General features: G+C 43.2%; 2 protein-coding genes across 3 annotated transcripts; both read right to left on the bottom strand.

The window, feature by feature from the left end:
* Positions 1-1,068: 1,068 nt before the first annotated feature.
* LOC308310209 (long-chain fatty acid transport protein 6) lies at positions 1,069-26,000 on the bottom strand. Of its 2 annotated transcripts, XM_080756417.1 has the most exons (13): positions 25,692-26,000; positions 22,483-22,774; positions 20,801-20,913; positions 20,396-20,492; positions 19,054-19,212; positions 18,198-18,322; positions 17,319-17,477; positions 17,133-17,168; positions 16,250-16,340; positions 14,940-15,138; positions 8,682-8,779; positions 8,395-8,525; positions 1,069-7,769 (listed from the first exon to the last, which is right to left on the bottom strand). In XM_080756417.1, the coding sequence occupies exons 1-13, from the start codon at positions 25,887-25,889 to the stop codon at positions 7,593-7,595; spliced, it is 1,875 nt and encodes a 624-aa protein (XP_080612543.1). In that variant the 5' UTR covers positions 25,890-26,000; the 3' UTR covers positions 1,069-7,592. The 2 variants fall into 2 exon arrangements, with proteins under 2 accessions (XP_080612543.1, XP_080612544.1); XM_080756418.1 differs by lacking the exon at positions 17,133-17,168 and having other exon boundaries at positions 17,283-17,477.
* On the bottom strand, positions 12,851-13,294 carry LOC308310210 (proteasome maturation protein-like; the record flags this gene model as incomplete). Its single annotated transcript, XM_080756419.1, has 1 exon — positions 12,851-13,294. The coding sequence occupies one exon, from the start codon at positions 13,292-13,294 to the stop codon at positions 12,860-12,862; it is 435 nt and encodes a 144-aa protein (XP_080612545.1). The 3' UTR covers positions 12,851-12,859.
* Positions 26,001-26,360: the final 360 nt, after the last annotated feature.

Genomic DNA, 26,360 nt, shown 5'->3' with positions numbered 1-26,360 from the left:
ACAACCAGTGACACAGGGACACAGCCAGTGACACAGGAACACAGCCAGGGACACAGACACAGCCAGGGACAGGGGGACACAACCAGTGACACAGGGACACAGCCAGGGACACAGGGACAGCCAGGGATAGGGGGACACAGCCAGTGACACAGACACAGCCAGGGACAGGGGGACACAGCCAGTGACACAGGGACACAGCCAGAGACACACAAAGTTGCACACAAAATTGCACAACTCAAAAATAATTGCGAATATATAAATAATCATATTTGAACTGGGGATCCAGTTAAAAGCACTTGGAATTGTAGGAGTTGAGGTATTACATTTAGTGTGACTCGGTTCCAAAATGTTGTAAAAATACAAGCTCACAACGAGGCGTTGTGAGCTTGTACTGTAGATGCTGTAGAAGATGTGATATGGACCATATGGTGGATCATGAAATGAAGTTTGAGAACCGCCGGTATTGTAATTGTATATAGCAGATACTGTATGTGAAGTCCACATAACCAGCTCCGACAGGGTGATGAAAACCCGTTCCAGAAACGGTTTCAAATGTGATGGAACTCATGAGGATTTCACTGTTACTTTCGTAGCTTACGCATGTTTCATGATAAATGCTTTTTATGTGATGTATTCCCATGCTTTTTTTTGTTCTTTCTTAATGTAAATCGCTCTGGATTAAGAGCGTCTGCTAAATGCCTAAATTGTAAATTGTAGGATGAGGACCCAATTCTACAAAATTATCTGATTAGTTTTCTGAAAAAACAATCAGTGGTCTGAAAATATTTTGTTCCAGTGACCCCCGCAGAAGCAAATTTGATTAGAGTTCAAAACATTCGCTGGGTAAGAATATATATATTCAACAGATTTGCACACGTTTTCACGATTTTTCTAGAAATAGAAGAGCTACAGTACATGCACGAGCTTGTAGATCTGCTATTTTTCAATACCGCTGATACTACGTTGTCACTGAGCCTGCACTTTTCACCTGTCCATTGTAACGCAACCCGAAAAACCCCCCAAAAAAACACAGGTGGGCGGTTTTATCCGAGAAGCGACACACACACGTCTGGATACATTCACTTTATTTAAGAAATGTTAAGACTTACAAAAGACTGACATTTATGTCATATAGAATCTATTTTGAAATAATAATTGAAATGGAAACAATTATACAGTACATCACTTAAAAAGTACATTTTGTTTGGAGGAATGAATACTTGATAGTTTGTGCTTGTGCTGGTGCATCAATGTTAAAAAAGAGAAAAGTCACATGTAAAAAAAAAATCTGTAAAGCAGAATGTTCACCTTTACAATAAAATCTTTCTAACCTGCTTTTATTATGATTATTATTAATAATAATAATTAAAAGAATCTACAGCAGTGGTTCGCAAACATTTTCATATGGAGGACCCCCAGATTGATATGTATTTGATGGCGAACCACCATCTGAAACGGTTTTGTGCGAGGAGCCCCCAATGAGAGAATATTTGTTAAAAATGTTAAAAATCTGTCCACATTTTTCACAAAATGTCAAGATAATAAAATAAAAAAATTACAACAGCTTGATGTCCAAGCTTGTAGATCGTCCATTTCCAAATTGATATATATATGTCACTCATTCTTGAGATGAGGGACAAAAGTGGAAAAAACATGTCCCACACATAAGAGCCTTATTTTATGTAAAAAATAAATTAATTCATAAAAATAAAAGCACTTGCAAAGTTAAGTGTAATACAGTTGTGTATTATTATGCCCTTAATTTCATTATAATTGTTTTCATATTCCATCTGAATTAGTTAAAAGCAGGCCCTGTACCCAAAAAGGCCTGTATTTAGCCTGTCCCCAGCAAGTGGCCACAATTTCAAACTGCCAAAAAAGTGTCTAATACTGTCACAATCACATAAATATACATACTAAATTAAAGTAGATTGTCAACAACATAGCAAATAATATACAGAGTTAATTTTAATTTATATTTTCTATTAAATATCTCCTATCAAATGTTCGTCCCACGTCTCCGTCAACTCCGTCAGGTTTTTTTAAAAGTCTTAAATTAATCAGAAAATATTGTCCACAGATTTAGCCTGAAGACTCCTTTTCCAAGTCCCATTTATATTTGTTGCAACAGTGGAGTACCTGGTCTGACAAGCATTCAATTGTTTGATATTTTAAACAAACAATGTTGATAACAATGTGGTCACAGCTTTTACATGTCAACTCCGTCAGGACATTTTTATGATCTTTGTTAAGAATTCCAAAATAATGTTTATTATTTTAGTTTAGGGGTTAGGTTTAGCTAACAAAATTAAGCAAAAACAAAATGGCTACATTGTACTAAAGAGGGTTAAGATGAAAACAAATGCCATTTTGTCAACTCCGTCAGACGTCAACTCCGTCAGATTTTGTGTCTGACGGAGTTGACGTGTATCTGACGGAGTTGACAAAAGTGTTCCTAAAACAATAAAATTATTGTTTTTGAATAATGGGCAGTATTCTAATTTGGCACACAGTTAGAGCATGCCTTAAGGAACATTTTTGGCTATGGGGCCATCACAGATTTGTCTCGTGGTGACCATGGCAGCCATATTACAAAAGAGCCGCCACCTAATGTTATTTTACAATAACTCAAGTTCTACACCACCTAGGATCTTGATTCTGGTGACTAAGACCTCATTTTCAAGGATGAGGGATACAGTGGTACAATTTAGACTTTCCCTGTGACCATGGCAGCCATTTTTCAAAATGGCCGCCACCTGCTGTTATTTTACAATAACTCAAGTTCTACACCACCTAGGATCTTGATTCTGGTGACTAATCATACATTTTCAAGGATGTGGGGTACATTGGTAATATTTAGATTTGTCCTGTGACCATAGCAGCCTTTTTTTTTTCAAAATGGCCGCCACCTGCTGTTATTTTACAATAACTCAAGTTTTAGACCACCTAGGATCTTGATTTTGGCGACTAATCATACATTTTAAAAGATGAGAAATACAGTGGTACTATTTAGATTTGTCCTGTGACCATGGCAGCCATTGTTTTTCAAAATGACCACCAACCTGCTGTTATTTTACCAATAACTCAAGTTTTAGACCACCAAGGATCTTGATTCTGGCGACTAATCATTACATTTTCAAGGATGAACTTTCTCTGGGAGAGGTAAGGGCTTATTTCAGGTGCAGGTTGAGTTTCTACTGACAGGACATTAAAAGGAGGTGGGCTTTCTGGCCTTTGACTTGCCCATTTCAGGTACAGATGCACAGTTTGACTTCACTGGCCACTGCAGGGAACTGTGGGGGAGAAACTTTGGTCTCTTGACACCCCGATTAGGTTCAGGGTTTTTTTTGGTGGAGACTTGCCTTTCATGACATCTTTGCTGCAGCAGTTGATCTCCTTACTGCCAGTGGTGGCACACTCTGGGTCTCTGGGGCATTGTATCTTGGTGGCCTCCTGCCAGTGTTTCTCCATCCTTCTCCTGAGCTCTGTGTTCTGGGGCTCTGTTATAGTCAACTTACATTGTCTTGGCTGGAGATTGCTTTCCTGCAGGGTCCAGCCCAGTCTTGTGCAGATGGCTGCTGGCCCACCTGGAGGCCCCAACCTCACTTGTTCGGTTGGTGTGATTAGGTGGGGTGGTCTTCCCCAATCAGGATGAGGGGTTTGACCCTTTCAAACGGCAGTCTGGCCAAGTGTCTGTATTTAGTTGTGAGTTTAGATACAGGATACGATTGCTCACCCAGCCCCAGGTGACATGAGGTGAAGGCTCCTTTGATTTGGTAACATTGCTTTGGTTGACATGCTGGGGACACAGAAAGACACTGATGCCTTCAGTGTCTGCACATCCTGCCTGATGGTCCTGAAGCCAAATCTTCTGTCTTCAGTCTTTCGCTCACTGTTCACTGCTCACTGTTCACCTCACCGAATTTAGCCCAAGGAGTTTGACCCCTAGTTTGGCCATAGACCCCCTAGTTTGGCCATAGCCACTTGCCCAAATGTGCCGACATGTGCTGACCTCATCACATCTGTGATGATGGCTATGGCCGTTTTTAGCCAACGTAGTGTTTTTTGTGCAAAACGAATGCTTGGAATGGATCCAGAATCATGAAAAGCCCCTAGTTTGACATGCCACATGCTACTTAAAGCATAATGAAATTTAGAACATTTAGCCTTATATTGGTTGTTGATGGTACCCAACTTTCAGCAGCTGTCAAACATGCCCCTAGGGTGGTCAAATAGAAACCAATGTGGGATATGTTAGTAGACACCTTTACAAACATTGGTGAAGAAAATTCTTGGTAAGAAATGTATTCACAGATTTTATATTATTCTGATAATATTCCCTGAGTAAATTGGTAAAATAATAGCAGGTCCACCATTTTTGAAAATGTCTACCATCCATGGTCACAGGATAAATCTAAATAGTACAACTGTATTCCTCACCCTTGAAAATGTATGATTAGTCACCAGAATCAAGATCCTAGGTGGTGTAGAACTTGAGTTATTGGGAAATAACAGAAAGTTGGCGGCCATTTTGAAAAATGTCTACCATGGTCACAGGACAAATCTAAATAGTACTAATGTATCCCACATCCTTGAAAATGTATGATTAGTCACCAGAATCAAGATCCTAGGTGGTGTAGAACTTGAGTTATTGGGAAATAACAGAAAGTTGGCGGCCATTTTGAAAAATGGCTGCCATGTTCACAGGGCAAATCTAAATAGTACCACTGTATTCCTCATCCTTGAAAATGTGGGATTAGTCACCAGAATCAAGATCCTAGGTGGTCTAGAACCTAAATCAGTTAAACGTGTCAACTCCGTCAGATGTTCGTCAACTCCGTCAGACGTTCGTCCCGTGATGTTTTTGTTAATTTCCAAAGAAATAGAAAATTCGCTGTCAAATCTTTTGTGCTTATGTATTGAAACACCAACTGAAATGATACGTAATGATGTTTTTTTTTTTTTTTTACATGGTTTTCATGTTATAATATTGAAAATAAAGGTTGAAATGACGGTTTTGAGAAATTGGATATTTCATAATAGTGTGATATTGGAACAAAATAATATTAAAAGATTTGTATTACTTAACTTGATTACTGAAAGCCATTATAAGATAACTGAGGACTTTATATTATTGTTGAAATGATAAAATTCAATTAAAAGGGATTTTAGTGTGTCTGACGGAGTTGACATGAATCAGGTATTAAGTGCATAAATGTCCCATTTTAGAAAGAAATGTTATGCGAAAAACCTGTTCCTTCTCAAGATTGGTAGTTGAGACCTGTGTCTACAAATACATATATTTGATTTGAATGTATCTTAAAAAAAAAAAAAATCCAGTTTGAAAAAGGTTTTGTCCCTTATCTCAAGAATGGGTGATGTGTATATGTATATATAGTATTATTAGTATTCTTTTCTTGGGGACCCCCTTGGAGCCAAGACCCCCAGTCCGAGAACCATTAATCCATAGTGTTGTACTATGATAGCTAATCTGGAGGTATTAAATAAAGAAAATAATGAAGTTAAGAGAATATATCTTTCATCTACACAGAAATGTTAAGAGTTAATTTTTATAAAAGGTCTGTCTTTATAATTACAACCTGATGAATTTGGAATACGACATTAAACTGCATTTGATGCATTTTTTAATGCTAGAGACATTGATTGGTTTATGTCGTTTGTAAACATTGGAGTAAAAGCGTATTTCGTTGCTGTCGGGAAAACACCTAGTTAAGGCCATATTTAAACTAAAAAAATATATATCTCTTTGAGTGCCAGGTATTAATTATTTAATTCCTCTGACAGTGCCAGTGTTTTCAGCTTGTTTAACTTTTGTCTGACAATCCACGGACCCACAATGTGTCCACCATGTAAACAAAGGCACATGTGGGAGCCAAAGGATAAATAAATAAATCAACAGCCATTGGTTCATGGGTTAGGGGCCGAGGAAAAAAGCTTGTTTTGACCAAAAACACAGTCTGGGAAAAGTAACTCTTTTGGATATAAAAGGTTTCTACTCGACAGCAGCAAATATACGGACAGAAGGCTGTAGAAAAGGATAATTTTTCCTTTTCATAATAAAATGTTTTTTAAATGTGGATCGGGCATACAGTATAATGTTTGGTTGAATCCAAATGATCCATATTCTACATACTAATCAATATCCTATTGTTCAACATACCTTTGAGCGTATGCACCCTGGCATCCGGTTTGTGGAATCTGCTGCTATTTCCAGCCAAGATAAAAAAAAAATATAACAAACAGAAAAGCCACAGTAATAAGAGGCTTGTAAATGCTCAGCATTGAACTTCAGACATGCTAATGAGACGATATGTTAAGAAAGTGCCCCATCTTGTGACAAAGCAGAGGTACTACGTCAGTCTTTTGAATAAAATGTTATTTAGTTTTAATCTTATGGAAAGTTTTACTTGACTAAATATCATAAGATTGTTGATTTTGTTGAGAAAAAATATGTTGTAGTAATGCCTGATTTTTACACTTGGCTGCATGCTGAAAATAGCTCACAACAAGCTTAACACCCGAGCGCAATCACAACAGATGATTTGTCTTAGTTCTAGTTCAACTGGATTTCTTCTCCACTAGTCGCTTTCTAACATTTTAGTCTAGTTATTTGTTGACGGAATTGTCAATATATTTAGTATTAGTCATCATCATAGCTTAGTTTCTATTTAGTTTTCGTAAGTGACAAAAGGTAGTCGACGGGAAAAAAATGCATCCGTTTTTAGTCGCCAAAATCAACACGGCACTGGCGTGTGGCGTGTGTACAGTAGCAGATAAACGTTTACAGGACGTCATACATTTCAACAAACTAACTAACTGTTTAATACAAGCATAATTGGACGTTACGACGGAGGTTTGGTCGATGTCCGCCATGTCAATTCTGGAATGTCGTTGTGGTCGCAGCTACCGCGTTGCATTGTGGGACATTCATAGCAGCGTAGAGGCGGGTCTAGAATAGCAGCATAGTGTCAAAGACTGTTCATTTATTAAGATCCGCCATCCCGATTGGAGCCACTAGTGGCGAAACTGTAAAACAAATGCCGGTGTCTGGCGGCAGATTTCGTGAACGAACGTCCTATGGTTACTGGTGCTAGATCCCATGGGAGTGTATTGAGAAACGTCGATAAAAAAGTAGATTTTCTCCTGAATTGTCTGTCTGAAAGTAAAAAAATCCATTTTAGTGAACATTTTGGGAAGACTGTGCAGCTTACATTATTGGATAAAATATTTAGTTTGGTGACCGTGGAGCTAAAGAATGATTCAGAAACTGTGTTCACGTTCACTCTCCCATTGGAATGAATAGACTCCAACCTGCTTCCGGTCGGTCTCCTAAAAAGGCGTCCGCCCACTTCACACAGATACTGGACGTAAACCAGAGATGGCTTGGGTAGCATCCACTGTTGCATACTGTAATATTTCGTGAATCTAATTTAGTATGCATTTCACGTACTAACGATTAGAAACACACTAAAAAGTCTCACACATAACTAACAAAAAGAATAGTAGGTTTAGTATGGTATTTCGGATGAGGACGTGAGGTCGCCGTCACAGATAGAGTGACACCGGGACGGCTACAGTTTGACCTGTGCGTTGATGATGTCGTGGTACACAGGTGGTGTTAGGGAAATGTAGTCCTTCCGGGACGTGTCCAGGAAGTAGAGAGGGCCGCGGACGGAGCCGGGGTGGAATCCCTCCTGGACCAGCGCCTGCTTCCGCTGCTTGTAGGTCTCCGTCACGTCCAGAGACTCCTGACCCGGAAAACACATTCGGACAAAGACTGATGCTTCAAGGAAAGCCAGGGATATGGTTACGTTTTTGTTAAAATAAGTGTGGAATTGCTATATTTTGTGAACGACCTCATGCTTCCTTCAATGCATGAGGAGTACAAACCACTTCTTTTCACCTGACAGGGGGGAAGTTTCCCCCGTAGGACGTATAACACGTGGAAGGAACACGTTATTCCAACCAGTACCTTTCCCCTCCAACATGCGCCGCGGCTGGCCAGGGGGAGGCAGTTTAGAGACCAGGATTACTGCATGTTTTTGTGAGGGTACCAGGTAAGGCCTAGGGGACACGGGGGGAACACAGAAAGGCCCTTTTGCCAACCCCACCCGGGTATGGGCACTGATGACGCGGAGGAGAGAACACGCCCACAAACGCATTCCGTAGGCTCTAGTAGGTCATGTATGCATTTGTGTGCAAGGCGCAAGTTGGCACCTCGACAGAGTGCATTTCTAGTTCATACCTGTATCCTTAAGAACCAGGTGTAGGGTTATAGTCATACCTGTATCCTAAGGAACCAGGGCCAGGTGTAGGGTTAGTCATACCTGTATCCTAAAGAACCAGGGCCAGCAGGTGTAGGGTAATTCATACCTGTATCCTAAGGAAGCGGGGCCAGGCGTAGGCAGGCAGTGTTCTCACTAAATTCCGGTAGAGCTTCTCGCCGTCCAGCACGTGGTCTGCTTTCAAAACCACGGCCGCCATGCCCGCTCGACCTTCATATCCTGTCCACACAGTTTGGAGACATAATTAATGTAGATCGACTATTTACATCATGCAAGTGTAAAATCAGGCATTATGACACCATCAAGGCCTGCCAAAACACATTTTAGGGGGGTTAGGTAGGGTTAGGCTTAGGCAGGGTTAGGCTTAGTACAGACCTGGGACGGTCACTCCGTAAACATTGACGTCCTGGATGAAGTCCACACTGCTCAGAGCCTCGGACACCTCTGTGGTGGACACGTTCTCCCCCTTCCACCTGTCAACAACAACAACAACACACCATCACCACCTCTGTGGTGGACACGTTCTCCCCTTCCACCTGTCAACAACAACAACAACACACCATCACCACCTCTGTGGTGGACACGTTCTCCCCTTCCACCTGTCATCTACAACAACAACAACACACCATCACCACCTCTGTGGTGGACACGTTCTCCCCTTCCACCTGTCAACAACAACAACAACACACCATCACCACCTCTGTGGTGGACACGTTCTCCCCTTCCACCTGTCAACAACAACAACAACAACAACACACCATCACCACCTCTGTGGTGGACACGTTCTCCCCTTCCACCTGTCAACAACAACAACAACAACAACACACCATCACCACCTCTGTGGTGGACAGGTTCTCCCCCTTCCACCTGTCAACAACAACAACAACAACAACACACCATCACCACCTCTGTGGTGAACACGTTCTCCCCCTTCCACCTGTCAACAACAACAACAACACACCATCACCACCTCTGTGGTGGACACATTCTCCCCTTCCACCTGTCAACAACAACAACACACCATCACCACCTCTGTGGTGGACAGGTTCTCCCCTTCCACCTGTCAACAACAACAACAACACACCATCACCACCTCTGTGGTGGACACGTTCTCCCCCTTCCACCTGTCAACAACAACAACAACAACACACCATCACCACCTCTGTGGTGGACACATTCTCCCCTTCCACCTGTCAACAACAACAACAACACACCATCACCACCTCTGTGGTGGACACATTCTCCCCTTCCACCTGTCAACAACAACAACACACCATCACCACCTCTGTGGTGGACAGGTTCTCCCCCTTCCACCTGTCAACAACAACAACAACAACAACACACCATCACCACCTCTGTGGTGGACACGTTCTCCCCTTCCACCTGTCAACAACAACAACCAGTGGTGTGAAGGTAACTGTAACTGTAACATCATGAACACACCAATATCACCTCTGCGGTGGACACTATCACCACCGCCCTCTAGTGGACAACTGGACACATTCTTCCCTTCCACCAGTCAACAACAGTGACACACCATCACCACCTCTGTGGTGGAGACGTTCTCCCCCTCAGTATAAAGGTATCAATACTGCAATGTAGAAGTGCTCTGTTTCAAGTAGAAAGATGTCCGGAATTCGTACAAAAGTACAAAAGTGTTGGCATCAAAATGTACCTAAAGTACCAAAAGTGGGAAGTACTCATTATGCAGAATGTCTCATTTTCAAATATACACATCTTTTGAAAATGGCAAGCCCACAACAATGTGTCGCAGTGTGAGATTGTAGATTGGGTATTTTTTCAACACTGAAATCAAAATGTGCTGTCAAAATCAACACTGGTTTTATTTTCTATGGATCTTGGGATCCACATAGAAACGGTGTGGCTCCAATGTAGATCTCTGACTTCATGTGACCAGCCTGTGTCATCAGATATCTGTGACTGTGTGACATCATACAGTACATACAGTATGAATGATATCAGACGTCTATGACGTCAGACATCTGTGACATATCTAGTGGTTTCAGAAATCATAGCTGACTTCAATGTCCCACTTTCCAGCTCTTCAAAGACGTATTGGCAAACCTCACTTAAATTGTCCCCATCGGCGACTCCCACCTCCGCCAACCAGGGCAGGGGGCACCTCTCTCCAGACAACACAAGAAAATGCCCAAAAAAGACAAAACGCGACAAAAAGGCAGCGTCGTTGAAACAACGTCATCACTCCCCCCCACGCCCGCCGGACCGGTGGCGCGAGACGACAAGAGCGGAGCTCTCACCGTGTCCGTGCGTGCGACGCCCGGCGCCAAGCGCACCGCCGTCACGCACGTGTTGGCGGAGGCTGTGGGGGTCTCCGTAGCAGCGCCCCCCGTGGGCGGGCAGGCCAACGTGGAGCTGGTCAGGTACCTGGCCGAGGTGCTAGGCGTGAGGAGGAGCGACGTGTGCGTGGACAAGGGCAGCCGCTCCCGAGAGAAGAGGATCACGCTGACGTGTTCTCTGACCCTACTCCAGGTGCTGGACAAACTCACACAGGAGGCTGATACAGCACTGGACAGACAGGAAGCTACAGGCTAAAACAGCATTGGACAGACAGGAGGCTACAGGCTGATACAGCACTGGACAGACAGGAAGCTACAGGCTGATACAGCACTGGACAGACAGGAAGCTACAGGCTGATACAGCACTGGACAGACAGGAAGCTACAGGCTAAAACAGCACTGGACAGACAGGAGGCTACAGGCTGATACAGCACTGGACAGACAGGAGGATACAGGCTGATACAGCACTGGACAGACAGGAGGATACAGGCTGATACAGCACTGGACAGACAGGATGCTACAGGCTGATACAACAATGGTTTTCAACCAGTGGTCCTTGAGGGGGTTCCATCATGTGTGGTCCCCAGCTAAATAATGGAGAGTTGGTAACCAAATGGACCCTTATAGTCTAGATCTTTAACTCTTGAGGGTAAAATGAAACCAAATGGACCCTTACGGTAGACTGGTAAAGCCCTCCCCTAGACAATTTTGTTCAAGGGGGAGCGGTTTACCAGGCTACGATTACGGGTCAAATTATCGTTAAACATCTACAATTAGAGAATGTAGAAGAATTGTTATTTTGATCAACGTTTGCCTGTTACTGTATCTCCTTCAATGGTACCACATCAATACAGCATGAAATTGTGTACACAATGTTATCCAACGACAACAAAAAAATCCAAGTTTTGGTTCTGAGAGGCTAAATCTCATCAAATGGTGGTCTGTAGCTCAAATACCGAATAAATAATGGACCTTGTTATGAAAAGGGTTGAGAACCTCTTCTCTCCACCAAACCTTTTTGCCAACAATAGTCCACCCCAGAATTGGGTTGCAAAGTGATTCATAACAGTGTAAAAAATAGTCACTTTAGCTTTTAACCACTTTACAATTATTTTATACTTTAGCTATTGAAAAATATCAGACCTACAAGCACTGAGTGCCACGCTACAAGCTTGTAGATCTGCTATCTTTGGAAAGAATGTGAAAATGTGTGCAAATCTTTGGATATATTCTTTCCCAATGAACATTTTTAACTCAAATCTTACATTTTTTGGGGGGACAACATATTTTGAGATTTGCAGCCAAATACATATCATCAGTTTGAACACCACTGACATAGAAACATACGTGACTACGGGATTTAAAAGACATTTGTAGAATCTGGTCTAAAATGTTTCATGGCATTTTCGTTTCTTTTAGGTTTTATGACCTTAAATACACCGAAAAAACTTTAAACATTCAGTAGATATTCTGTGGTCTGGAGTTATCTGGGGTTTGGAAGCCTTTTGAGCTGCAATGGAAACAGGCAAAACAGTGAAAACAGTAACATCACAAACAGCAGGAAAATCTGAGCACTTGTTTGAGCCAGAAAACCCCAGACCACAGAAACTCTACTGAATGTTAAAAGTTCAGTTTTTTTGGGTGCAATTGAGCTCAGAAATTAAGAAAAAATACCAAAACCTTTTTTTAAATGTCACAATCCCTTTAAAAAAAGTTGAGAACTACCGGTCTCAGTAGTTCCCTTTTTTTGGTTCCAGTTCCGAACCAACTTTAGGGTTCTGAATCAATTCATTTCCAGTGGAAACACTGAACTATAGGCGGGAAAATAACTGAACTGGTTCAACGGTGGAAATCTTCTCTTCTGGTAGGGTCCCTGGCAAAAATGCATGCATATGGTGGTCCGCGGGTCATACAGAATGATGTGCTATTCCAACACTTAAGGCTTTCATATACTTTTCCTGCATTCTTTCTGAAAGTATTCTGAAGTATTCTTCTCTGTGTCACTTTTCGAATCTGAATAGCATTGACATAACACTATTGCAAATTCCCTCCTTTCTCACTGACAATGTTCTGACAATTTACTGACAATCCACTCACTGTCTTGCCAATGGCATGAGTTCTCAAATGGCACATCTGTATAGATTTCATTATGAGGGTTCAAGAACGATAAGACTGTGTGTGTGTGTGTGTGTGTGTGTGTGTGTGTGTGGGGGCACATCGGTCCAACAACGTCCATCACAACAGCCCCAGCTTGTGCTCCACCATCCTATGCGGGTCGCCCATCCGCTCGCTCTGCTCCGGGTCGTTGAGGATGTCCTCGAAGCCGATACTCTCGTCCGTCCCGCGGAGTGTGTCGCGCGCCACGTGGGAGCTGGGCAGAAAGGCCAGGCGTTGCCCCGCCTGCCCCGCCGCCCGGAGCTCCATCTGCAGCCGCAGCGGTGCGTGGAGGCCCTGCTCGCTGCGCAGCGTGGCCAGGCGGAGGCGGTCGCGGTTCAGCTGGAAGTTCTTCTCGGGCAGCTCCAGCGCGTGGGCAGGAAGCAGCTGGCTCTGGACGCTGCCGGCGAAGCCGCTGCGCAGCGTGTCCCGGACGCCGTGCGCGCCCTGCGGGCCGGGGCCCGCCAGCGGCACCATGCTGTCCTGCTGCTGGGAGTGCAGACCTCGGCTTTCCATGGCTACGTTTGTGTGTGGGTGTTATTTGCTCCTTTGGCGATTGTTCTGGCTGTTGTCTTTAGGGCTGACTTTCTGTGTGCGTCTCTCAGGTCTGAGCATCGATGTGTGTTAAAACGCTTTTGGAGGTATAAATGCAGTCCGTTTATGATATATCTGTGATGTATGATGTGACGTATGACTCCAAATTAGGGCAGTGTTTCAGCCCTGCCAAGGCCTCCATTATGAACCCCTCAAGGTGGGTGCCGTGACACACGTCCAGGGGTGCCTCGGAATACTTTGATAATATTGGAATCTATCAATGTCACTTCAGTTTGACCCTCTATGCTTAGTAAAACAGAGTTGAGTTGCACTGTTCTTTCTACACCAACTCTCTTCACCAACCCCACCCCCAGGATAGGGATGCTGGTGTTCAAGTGGTCAAAAGTATAATGCTATAGAGTCCTTTATTCTCAGGGCGAACTTTCGGTGAAGAGTTCACAAGATCTTATACGTGAAAGCCCATATATGGGCATGCAGTATACCGATGACATCAGGGTACCCAAAAAGGACAGACAAAAAGGACAGGCAGAAAAAGAGATCTCCATATACGAGCACAAAAGGGGGGTGCGCACGCTTATCCGACATGCGGAAACAACGATCGGATTAAGGTTGGCAAACATGCATTAAGGTTGACGACCGGATTAAGATTGGCGAACATGCGTTAAGGTTGGCCAACATGCGTTAAGGTTGGCCAACATGCGTTAAGGTTGGCCAACATGCGTTAAGGTTGGCCAACATGCGCTGCTCCGTGCTTGCGGTTATGGTTAGGTTAGGGTTTGAGGTAGGTTGTCGTTCTAATGGCAGTCGGACCAATAGCATGTCGGAAACTGTTATTATATAATAATAACAACAAATAGAAACTACATGAAAATGAGGAATTATTCAGTAGAACTAAAAGACAAGTGGTTTCATGTTTGGTTGCATTTTTAGCATACAACCAAGTGTAAAATCAACCATTACGATGCCATCAAGGCCTCCCGAAATTCATTTTAGTCGACAAAATCAACTGTAGATTTATTCGACTAAAACTAGACTAACACTAAAACATTTCAGATTCAATTTTACTCAAAAGACTGTGACCAAAACAAGAGTAGTATGGATGAGAGTTACGACAACTCTGTTTACTTCATGGGGCCAATCCAATCTTCTACATTGACTACTATTGGTGAAGAGTGACAAGGCCCTGAACCAGAAGTTTACGGAATGCATTGGAGTCTATGGGCTTTAGAGGGTGACAAACGAGTTACACAAACCACGTGGCCAGGCTGTTTTCTGCCCCCCGCCTCAATGGCTCTCTTAACTACAGTAACTCAAAATCAACGCCGGTCACCTGAAGGTGTCCCCGAGGCGGTCCCTGAAGTAGAGGAAGTCACGGTGGTCGTGCAGCATGAGGTCTCACCTGAAGGTGTCCCCGAGGCGGTCCCTGAAGTAGAGGAAGTCACGGTGGTCGTGCAGCATGAGGTCTCACCTGAAGGTGTCCCCGAGGCGGTCCCTGAAGTAGAGGAAGTCACGGTGGTCGTGCAGCATGAGGTCTCACCTGAAGGTGTCCCCGAGGCGGTCCCTGAAGTAGAGGAAGTCACGGTGGTCGTGCAGCATGAGGTCTCACCTGAAGGTGTCCCCGAGGCGGTCCCTGAAGTAGAGGAAGTCACGGTGGTCGTGCAGCATGAGGTCTCCGGTGTTGAAGTAGACGTCTCCCTGGCGCAGCACGTCGCGGAGCAGCTTCTTCTCCGACTGCGTGTCGTTGCCGGCGTAGCCCAGGAACTGGTTGGTGAAGGACAGCGGCGCCACCAGGAGGCCCGTCTCTCCTATAGGGCCAGTAGTTAAAAGTATCAATACTGCAATGTAGAAAATACTCTCCGTTACAAGTAAAAGCCCGGAATTATAAATGCACTTGAGTAAAAGTACAAAAGTATTGCCATCAAAATGTGCCAAAAGTTAAAAGCACTCATTGTGCAGAATGTCCCATTTCAAGTTTTCAAATGTATACAAATCTTTTGAAAATAGCCGATCTACAAGCTCAGTAGATCGGCTATTTTTAAATGGCCAATATGTATATACTGTAGGGGCTGAAGTGGTTAACACCCTGAGCGGCATAAACTCCGTCCTATCAAATAGTAACGCTGGATGCTCAGGACAGAGATTAATAAGGACAGAACTTTATTGATATCATAACAGAGTGCATCACTCCACAGGCTGGGAGCGCCTGCAACATTCTATGTCATTTCCGGTTGGGACGTCATCCAAAATGTTCCCACCTCATTTTAGTGGATGAGATCGAAAATCTTAAAACGTGAATAACTCTTGATCTAAATTCTAAATCAATCTGTCCAATTCTAATCAAAGATTATGTTTTTGACGGCGCATCGCGGCTACTTCAGCTACAAGATGGCGCCTGGTACATCTCCAAATGTGCTCCGTTGCTGCAAATCGCTGGGCGCTCTGGTTGAATGGTCCTAAATGCCCCCGGGGGTTCAGGGTGTGTGTCCATGTAGATAGGCTAGTTGTAAGATTTTGTAAGTAAAGGCAAAGAAGTTTAGGGACAAGTGACAGTGTAGTGGAAGTAGGGACACTGACAAAAATAGGGCCATATGTACATAATGACACATTTTGGGGGTTTACGGTAATTATTCGGTCAGGGCTGAAAAATGGGTTACAAAATTGTGGGATAAGTTTTTAAAAAAGAACACACGCCATATCACAATAGTACAATATCCAAAATTACAGACAATATCCACTCTAATATCATGATATTATAGTATTGATACTAGGGATTACGTTTTCTTTTGCTCCCGATCCAATTCCGATCATTTGAAAATGGCGTGATCTGCCCTGATTTCCGATCATGTGGTCGGATCTGGACAACCCTAACGTTAACGTACATGAACAGTGGTTTGACCTGCCTATGATTTATTTCACCTCTTTGACACGGCACACATCTTCCAGTGTCTGTGCGGACGGGTTCATATGTCTCTGCGTCACATCTCAACAGCTCGAAAGGCATATTCAGCTGGAAAAAACAAACAAGAGTACCGTATTATAATTGTTTCTATTGATAGTTGACTAAATCTACTGTTTACTTTGTCAGCTAAAATGTATTTTGGCAGGCGATGATGACGTCGTAATGGCTGATTTTACACTTGGTTGCATGCTGAAAATAGCCAATCTACAAGCTCACAACACGTCATGCTTGTGAGCTTGTACACCCGAGCGCAACCTCGAATTCAAATGTCAGGTCATAATCACCTGCACGGAAGAAAGTCGCTCATAACATGTCTACAATGGATTTTTATGAAACAAACACTGTCTTAGATAGATAGAAAAAGGATAATTCTTTCCAGATTCTTCCCCGATGGGCCCCACAGTGTGATTCAATACTATGCCTTGGTAACGCCCTGCCTGCCTCTGATTGGCCTACCAACACTGCCCGTCTTACCAGACTTTCCTCCGAGGTGGATAGTCTGGTGACACGGATGCGAGGTTACTCCGTGGTGGGAAATAAATATTGCTCGGTCTTGGCATTGGCTCGCAACTCGAACGGGGCTGAGTCGGCTCTAGCGAACTTCGCAACGTTGGACACGGCAACTTGTGCGTTTTAGCGTGCCCTGTGTTGTCTCTCGTGGCTCAAGTTCGCTAGAGAGGGCGCTCCTCCGTTGTGGTCTAAAACTTGGAAAAATAGTGTCAGCAGCAGGATTCAAACCTGGGAGGTTAGTCTAATGATTATACCATTATGCTGTTGGCTGGCTGAATTGGTTTCTTGGTTTATTATTATTCCCGATGGGCCCCACCTCGTTAGACTCACCTTGTTGAAGTAGCTGGCCCTCCCGATGGGCCCCACCTCGTTAGACTCACCTTGTTGAAGTAGCTGGCCCTCCCGATGGGCCCCACCTCGTTAGACTCACCTTGTTGAAGTAGCTGGCCCTCCCGATGGGCCCCACCTCGTTAGACTCACCTTGTTGAAGTAGCTGGCCCTGCCGATGGGCCCCACCTCGTCGGTGTAGTTGAGGAACCCGATGCTGGCCTCCGTCAGGCCGTAGCCTTCGCGGACACCGATCCTCCCGAAGCGCCGCGTGAACTCCCTCCACACGTCGGCCCGGAGGCCGCTCCCCGCCGCCACGCGCACTTTGTGGGCACGCTCCTCCAGCGTCTGGAAAAACCACACGACGTGCATTAACCATACTGTACATTAACCATACTGTACATTAAACTATACTGTACATTAACCAGCAGGGACGTGCAGACAATGTTAGTCAGGCAGGCAAAAGGGCACTTTTGGCAACTCAACTCAAGAAGTTGCATTGGTGTGGTTGACCTTAAAACGGTTTTGTTGCAACTGGTGTGGTTTGGGCTTTGCTGTCGGCTGGTTGACGAGGTAGTAATCAGTGTTAATTACAGTAGGTTGGTTGACGAGGTAGTAATGAGTGTAATTTCTTACAGTAGGCTGGTTGACGAGGTAGTAATAAGTGTAATTTCTTACAGTAGGGCCGGTTGACGAGTTAGTAATGAGTGTAATTTCTTACAGTAGGCTGCTTGACGAGGTAGTAATAAGTGTAATTTCTTACAGTAGGCTGGTTGACGAGGTAGTAATACTGTAAGTGTAATTTCTTACAGTAGGGCCGGTTGACGAGGTAGTAATAAGTGTAATTTCTTACAGTAGGCTGGTTGACGAGGTAGTAATAAGTGTAATTTCTTACAGTAGGCTGGTTGACGAGGTAGTAATAAGTGTAATTTCTTACAGTAGGCTGGTTGACGAGGTAGTAATACTGTAAGTGTAATTTATTACAGTAGGCTGGTTGACGAGGTAGTATTAAGTGTAATTTCTTACAGTAGGCTGGTTGACAAGGTAGTAATAAGTGTAATTTCTTACAGTAGGCTGGTTGACAAGGTAGCGACACAGCTCCCCTATGTACAGGAACACAGTCACTTCATTCTTCATGCAGTCCTTCCAGAACTGGCCTGCGGAAAACTTCTTCTTTAACACACAAGTAGCACCTGTTGAAAAATAATAATAATATTAATAATACAAATAAATGTATGTTTATGTTTTATCATTGAGCCAATAGAGCCTGCCTGTCTCAATAGAAGAGCCCGGAGACCAAATTGGCCCAATTGCATAAGTTATATATTGAAATAACAGAGAATATTATGAATTAGAGTATATCGCTGCTGTCGGGCAGAAACCTCTTATCTCCATATTCTATTTGTGTTGTTTTTTTGCACATTAATTGCCTACTTATTACAGCATCACACAAAAGCATTCAACAAATAGCAGATGTACAAGCTCGAAACACAGCGCAAACCGACACGTTTCGAGCTTGTAGATCTGCTACTTTCGCTACTTTTGAATTGGTATCCTGAAAGGTAACAGTCTTGGATATATGAGGTTTCCACACGACAGAGACGATATTCTAATTTGGTAGAACTTCTGGAAATCACCTTTTTTTTAGGAAGACCTTGTGGGGGGGTGGCCAACAAAAATATCATATTCATGTGGTTATTGTGAAGTGGTTTGATGCACTTTGCAAAAGAGCAGATCTACAAGCTCAGTGTGTTCTGAGGTTGTAGATCTGCTCTTTTTGGTTAAAAAAGTGGTTAAACTGATTTTGATGCTACATTAAGTCATTAACGTAGCATCAACGTAAATGACCCCCCCCCCCCCCCCCCCTGGCAGGACCCCCCCCAGGGAGACCCCACTGTGAGAAGCCTGCCGTTCTATTGGTTACCCAGCTGGATGCATCCTCCAATCCCCAGCAGGGAGGCAGACATGTGGTAGAGGGGCAGGGTGATGTAGATGACGTCACTGGAGCGCGCCCCGCACAGCTGCAGGAAGGACATGCTCATGATGGCCTTGAAGTGACCGACGCGCGTCGCCTTGGACACACCTGGCGAGAGACGGTGTTTTTTTGTGGGTGAAGGTTATACCCTTATACGACCACTAACATCTACTCTAGTCTGGATCTATACATGACATTACACTGGTTGAAACCCTTATACGACCACTAACATTACTGTCTGGATCTATACATGACATTACACTGGTTAAAACCCTTATACGACCACTAACATTACTCTGATCTATACATGGCATTACACTGGTTAAAACCCTTATACGACCACTAACATCTACTCTGATCTATACATGACATTACACTGGTTAAAACCCTTATACGACCACTAACATTACTCTGATCTATACATGACATTACACTGGTTAAATCCCTTATACGACCACTAACATTACTCTGATCTATACATGACATTACACTGGTTAAAACCCTTATACGACCACTAACATCTACTCTGATCTATACATGACATTACACTGGTTAAAACCCTTATACGACCACTAACATTACTCTGATCTATTCATGACATTACACTGGTTAAAACCTTTATACGACCACTAACATTACTGTCTGGATCTATACATGACATTACACTGGTTAAAACCCTTATACGACCACTAACATTACTCTGGATCTATACATGACATTACACTGGCTAAAACCCTTATACGACCACTAACATTACTGTCTGGATCTATACATGACATTACACTGGTTAAAACCCTTATACGACCACTAACATTACTGTCTGGATCAATACATGACATTACACTGGTTAAAACCCTTATACGACCACTAACATTACTCTGATCTATACATGACATTACACTGGTTAAATCCCTTATACGACCACTAACATTACTCTGATCTATACATGACATTACACTGGTTAAAACCTTTATACGACCACTAACATCTACTCTGCTGGTAAAACCCTTATACGACCACTAACATTTACTCTGCTGGTAAAACCATTACAACCACTAAAAATTACAATGGATCTGTACATTACATTAGTGGTCCGTTCAGTGAGTACAGTGGTTTCACAGTGGTTACATCTTTTAGCTCGACACTCCAAAAAACATCATTTAATGTCTACAAGCCAATCTACAAGATGCAAAATACATATATATTTTTTACCCACTGGAAGCCCCTCAGCAACCCCTGGTGGTCCCCGGACCTTTCCTAAATAAAGGAATAAAACAGCACACAAAACTACCTGTGGTTCCTGATGTAAATATGAAGAGGAAGTTGGACATGATATCGATGTCGGATGGGCCCGCCATCACACGCTCGTCAGCGGACACCTGCTCCACCTTTAAAGTGAATTAGTATTACTGCAAGGAATATCATCTATGTATTTGTAATCATATCTTACTAATTATTATACAGTGATAATTATAGTAATATATGTATTATTATTATTATACTATGATAGAGTTGTATTATTATTATTTCAGATTTTTTACTGCATGTGATGCTTTGGCAATACTGTCATTGTTACATTCATGCCAATAAAGCTATTTGAATTGAATTTAAATTGAATTGAGAGAGAGAGCTCATGACCCAAAAGAGACATTTTATGTCTGCTTTGTTAATATGACCAAATAAACGACTACAGTACCTTGTCCAATAAGGTGCTGACGCCACTAGAGGGGGACGCATGGTCCACCACCCACACCTCCACCTGCTGCTGCTGGAGCTCCGCCAGCACCTCCAGCACACCGCTCAGCACGTCTACGGAGGAGACATATAGCATATGATGTTGTAGAGACACAGCATTTGGAGCAGGCCGCAGCAGTGGCCTAAAGGTTAGAGGAGCACCCTTGCTGCCGGCTCGATTCCCCGGACTGGCAAAAAACTGGGGAGGTGAATGGCCACCTCTCTCCCAACACCGTCAGGCCACATTAGAACTTTGAGAACCAATGCTTTGTGGAAATACATCAAGCAAAGGCAACACGTTATAAAATGACAAAGAAATAACAAACTAAAACATTAAAAGTTGTGTAGCTGTGATTTAAAATAAATATATCAATTTCGAGTGGTCCTTGGCACAAAAGCGTTTGAGAACTAGTTGCCATTTACAGACCTGTGTGGAGCAGAAACAATGCAAGGCTGCAGTACAGGTATAGAGGTGTATATTTTCGGTTCACTTTTCAAAATATATCACAATAAAACAAAATGTGAAATGTGTGTAAAAAATGCAGGACAGTACATAAATCTAGACATCAATAAAACAAATGAGCACCAATCAAACATTCAATCAAAAACATTCAGATTACACACTGCTGTCTAGGATTTGGCAAAAATTAAAGCAAACTGTAGGTCATCGTAGCCTCGGTACCCACGCTTTTATTTTCGTTCGCAAAAGCCTGGGGAAACCCATTGGAAAATCTGGCATAGAAAGTGGGAGCCAACTTGCATTTCGCAAACCAATAACTTGGGGCGTATTGTGCTGCAAATGTGGTGATGTCGGTGTTCATAGCTGTATTCTACCGGGTAGGGGAGGAGGGGGACGGCGGCGGGCAACAGGATCCACTGCCTTGTACTCTCACTGCCTTGTCTCTCTACTCGCCAAGCACCTCTAGACCAGAAATCACAGAGGCTGAGGTAGGCTAAGGTCACCGTGACATAATAACCCCATTATACTGTGGCTCTTACAGCATGCTTTTATGAGAGGAACAGAATGTGGGTGAAGGGTGAAGTGTAATCATATCACCTGGAAGGAGAACGTTATGTCACGTCATTATCATTACATGTTGTTGTCGTCGGGCAGAAACCTCGTATTTTTATTTTTATGTTTTTGCAAATGAATAAACCTGATTCATCATACTACACCTAGTGTTACACAAAAGTAGCAAAGATATATTATTTTTTTGTTGGTTTTTTTTAGATAAAATGAAAGTGGTATGTATACTATGTGCTCCTGTGGGTTTTTATAAATACTATAAATTGAGAGCAGGCCACGCTATCTGAGTGAGACATGCATAAAGAATTGTTTTTCACCCATTTGCCACAGATTACATGTGTATCTGTGAAAACTGTTGTTTGACCTTGTAGCAAGGCAGTGTTCATGTCTCCCCCTAAACATTATTTACGTCTTAAACGTTATATTCGCTTTCCCAATCTTGATTAAAATGCTATATTAACCGTGTCCATTCCCGTGTACATTTTGTAATTGGCTGTATGTGGATTTATTCTTGGTGCTCTCCAATTGGAGGTCATCCCAGAGTGCTACATTAACTTAAGTACTGTACTAAATCAAAAGTTGAGAAAGCAAGCAAGAACAAACAAACTGGCACTGACCCGCCCCCACCACCAGGCGCGTGGCTCCGCAGCAGTCCAGACAGTGCAGCAGAGCACGGGGCTTGAGGTTGGTGTTGAGGAATGCCACCTGCACCGCCAGCTTGCACAGGCCCAGCCACGCGCACACGAAGTCGGGCTCGTTGCACATGAGCAGGGCCACCACGTCCCCACGCCGCACGCCCACCTCCTTCTGGAAGACGCGCGCGAAGCGCCCGGAGCGCCCGTCCACCTCGCCGTAGCTCAGCCGCTGGTCCTCGTAGATGATGAAGGCTTTGTCGGGGGTCTTCTTCGCCTGTAGAGGGATGAGCATATTATCAGAATCAGAATATTTCATCTTTATTGTCAGATCAGATGAGATTTAGCCTCTAGAGTCTAGACCCAAAACGTAAATATTTTGTTATCGTTCATCATCGTATAAGATGTCCACAATTCCATGCTGTATTGATGTGTGGTACCATAGGAGACAACAGGCAAACGTTGATCAAAATAACAATCATTCTACATTCTCTAGTGTAGACTTCATTTATGTAATGCAGATGTTTAACAATAATGTTACTTTTGAGTGCATCAAATAAATGGGGTTTCATTTTACACTCTCAAGAGTTAAAGATCTATAAGGGTCCATTTGGTTACCAACTCTCCCTCACTTAGCTGGGGACCACCCGGAACCCCCTCAAGGACCACTGGTGAGGGTGGTGAGAACCACAGTGAGGGTGGTGATAATATTCTAATATTAATAGATTCTATATAATAGATTCGGCCATCAGGCAGATTTTTACAAAGCAATTATTGTGGGCTGGCTCTGGCGAGCACATACGTACTAGTTCTCTACAGCCATTTTTTTGGCACCCAACTACCTCCACATACAGTACAGTATATAGTGCTGGATCATAATGACGTGACAACAAGATATCAGACATAATAACCTGCCTACTGCAGCAAGGCTGACCTTGCTGTCACCGAGATGTCTCTCGTAGCCTAACTATAAAGTATGCTACAGTTCAGGCAGTACACAATACATACTGTATCAAGTACACTGTCTCACGTTCAAGTACACAGACGTTGGCGATCATGATTATAACATTTATAACAATTTCCAATTCCAACAATTATTTTCTCAATAAATCAGTGTTATTGAACACCCTTTACATTGTGCGTTGGTTAATAACACATTGAACCAATGAAAAGTATTAAAAAGCGATTTGAACAAAACCTCTCAACTCCATTGGACCCTCAAACTGTCTGCTAAAGCAGCTACCCTCTCCCCCTCTCAGTTTAATGTCACAATACCAACTTTGATGAGGCAGTATTGCATTGTTTTAAAAATATATGGTTTCCTGAATTTCCTGAAAAATGAACATTTTGGAGTTAGGGGTTTTTCTCCCTGACAGCAAAGATATCCATCCATACAGAGTATACAGTACATGAGGTTGACACACATCCATCAATACAGTATGGTATATTCATGAGGTTTACACACATAAGGTACATGAGCTGTTGTAGCAGGAGTGGCTCAGAGGAGCCTCTGCCTGGTTAAGATGTTGGCTTTCCACGCAGGAGACCCCAGCTAAATGTGAGGGGTAATACGCCACTAAAATGTGGAACACCCTTTTTTACTTTCTTTAACTGTACGTCTTCAATTATTATGATGAATTGAAGATGGAGGACCCTAATGTAAACGAATCTTAGTGCTTTTCTGGTTTCATCCTAGTAGCAGTTATTGTATTGGCTTGCCTTGTGTCTTCGTTTGCGAAGTGTGAAAAGTTGCGAAGTGTGAAAAGTTGCGAAGTGTGAAAAGTTACGAAGTGTGAAAAGTTGCGATGTGTGAAAAGTTGCGAAGTGTGAAAAGTTGCGAAGTGTGAAAAGTTGCGAAAATGTGAAAAGTCGAAAGTGTCAAATAATGGTTAGAAGCTGTTTTTCAACGACCAAAAGTGTCAAATAATGGTTAGAAGCTGTTTCTCAACAACCAAAAGTGTCAAATAATGTTTTAGGAGCTGTTTCTCAACAACCAAAAGTGTCAAATAATGTTTTAGGAGCTGTTTCTCAACAACCAAAAGTGTCAAAGTGTGAATAAAATGGTAACCAAATTGACCCTTATAGATCTTTAACTCTTGAGTGTAAAATGAAACCAAATGGACCCTTATAGACATTTAACTCTTGAGTGTAAAATGAAACCAAACGGACCCTTATATATCTTTCTTTAACATCCAGTGCAGATAGGCAGTGAATGAAACAGTCCACACCAGAGATAGGTGATCTGGCAATCTCAGGGCTGTCAACATTGGACTGTCATAATCCATGAGGGTTTGGTAATAGAACAGTTCTTAACTGTTCTATTACAATGGTGATGACAAAAACATACATTATTTGTTTTGTGATCATTACCAGTTGTTTATATGCCTTAAATCTTTGGGCTTATGATATGAAAGGTGTGCCCTGGCAGAAAAAAGGTTGGGGAAACTGGTCTACCGTCTAACAGGTAGACCAGATTTGATCAATAACTACTGGAGGCCTATGTGTCACACTCACACACCAGACACCACCCCCTGGCCCCTGCCAGGGGTCTGGACTCTGGACTGGGGGTCCTCCCCCAGAAACGTTCTAACACAGTAGAGTTTGGGAGTTCGATTCCAAATCAAGGAGAAATCCCCAGAGAAATGACAATCCAGGAGTCTGCCAGAAGATGAGGTCAAAATCCAGAAGACTCCTGGCTCCTGCGTAGGATGACCAGATGTCCCCCTTTGCGTGGGGCAGTCCCTCATTTCCAAGACTTTTCAGGTGTCCTACATTGTGACTGGCAGGCATCAGTGTCCAAATGCCCTAGTAGTCCCCTAATAGTTGTCTTTCTGTTGTAAAGGTATCTTTCCCGCAAGGTGTGTTTTTAAGCCTGTTAAATTATCCCCTAGGCTACAGTACCTGCATGTCCGCCATACCAAAATGAACATTTTAAAACAAAATGTGAGACGCCATAGAGCCGGGTTTAATAACAACAAAATATGCAATATTAGCCCTACGGTCAAATATGATATGACATAAGGCATTTAATAGCAACTTAAGTAATACGTTGCTATAACCACATTTAACCCGACCCACTTGTCCCACAGAAGCGATAGTAGATCGTGTTCCTCAAATGAACAGTTCGGATCAGGTCACCCTATAAGGGTTAATTCATTGGCAGCCCTGATTGTCCAGATAGGTTCTGATCTTACCTGGTGAATGAAGCAGTCCAGGTAGGTGATCACCCCCCTCTGCATGCGGGACCTCACAGCCCGTCCGACCGTCCGAACCCTCACATAGTAGCTCAGATCGTCCCAGAACCAGGGGTACTGGCTCCTCTGGACCCACAGCGCGGACAGCAGGCCCACCGCCATGGCTGTCACCCACCCCGCCGCCAGCCAAGTGAACATGATGTCTCACCTTAAAAACAAACAGGTTTTAACGACATTAATAAAGTTCTGCTTCAACAGAAACTTATTTACATGGCTGAGCTGAGCTGGGGGGACGGTTCCTGCCTGGCTGCTGACGTGCTGGCAGTGCGCATGCGCAGGGGGAGCAGCGTTGCCAGATTTTGCGACGGAAATAAGTGAACATGGTCTATGAAAACAATGAAGCCCAGAAGAAGCCACTCCACAGATGAGCCAATTTAAATCTGAACGAACTCTAATATTAATTATTAGAAAATATTTCCCCCAAAATGTCGGGAAACTTGCATGCATGCGAGATGCATTAGAACTATAGGCTACTATATACTGTAATAATAAGAATTCGAAAATGTGTTTGTGTCAATTTGATTAGTTATTTGTAACTGAAGCTGAATAAACATGTCATTTTAGCATGCGCTACTCAAATGAAAGAGACTATTTTATATGTATTTCACT

Source organism: Protomyctophum bolini, assembly GCF_963924005.1.
Source record: "Protomyctophum bolini genome assembly, chromosome: 22".
Lineage (NCBI taxonomy): Eukaryota > Metazoa > Chordata > Actinopteri > Myctophiformes > Myctophidae > Protomyctophum > Protomyctophum bolini.
This window is presented reverse-complemented; position numbering and strand designations above follow the sequence as displayed.

What these genes read in the sequence shown, in the direction of transcription:
- LOC308310209 (XM_080756418.1), bottom strand. Translation starts at nt 25,889, where the DNA reads ATGTTCACTTGGCTGGCGGCGGGGTGGGTGACAGCCATGGCGGTGGGC. An exon ending in GCGCCTGGTGGTGGGGGCGG is followed by an intron (nt 20,914 to 22,482) that starts GTCAGTGCCAGT and finishes TCTCCTCCGTAG; the next exon opens with ACGTGCTGAGCGGTGTGCTG. An exon ending in ATTTACATCAGGAACCACAG is followed by an intron (nt 19,213 to 20,395) that starts GTAGTTTTGTGT and finishes GTCTCTCGCCAG; the next exon opens with GTGTGTCCAAGGCGACGCGC.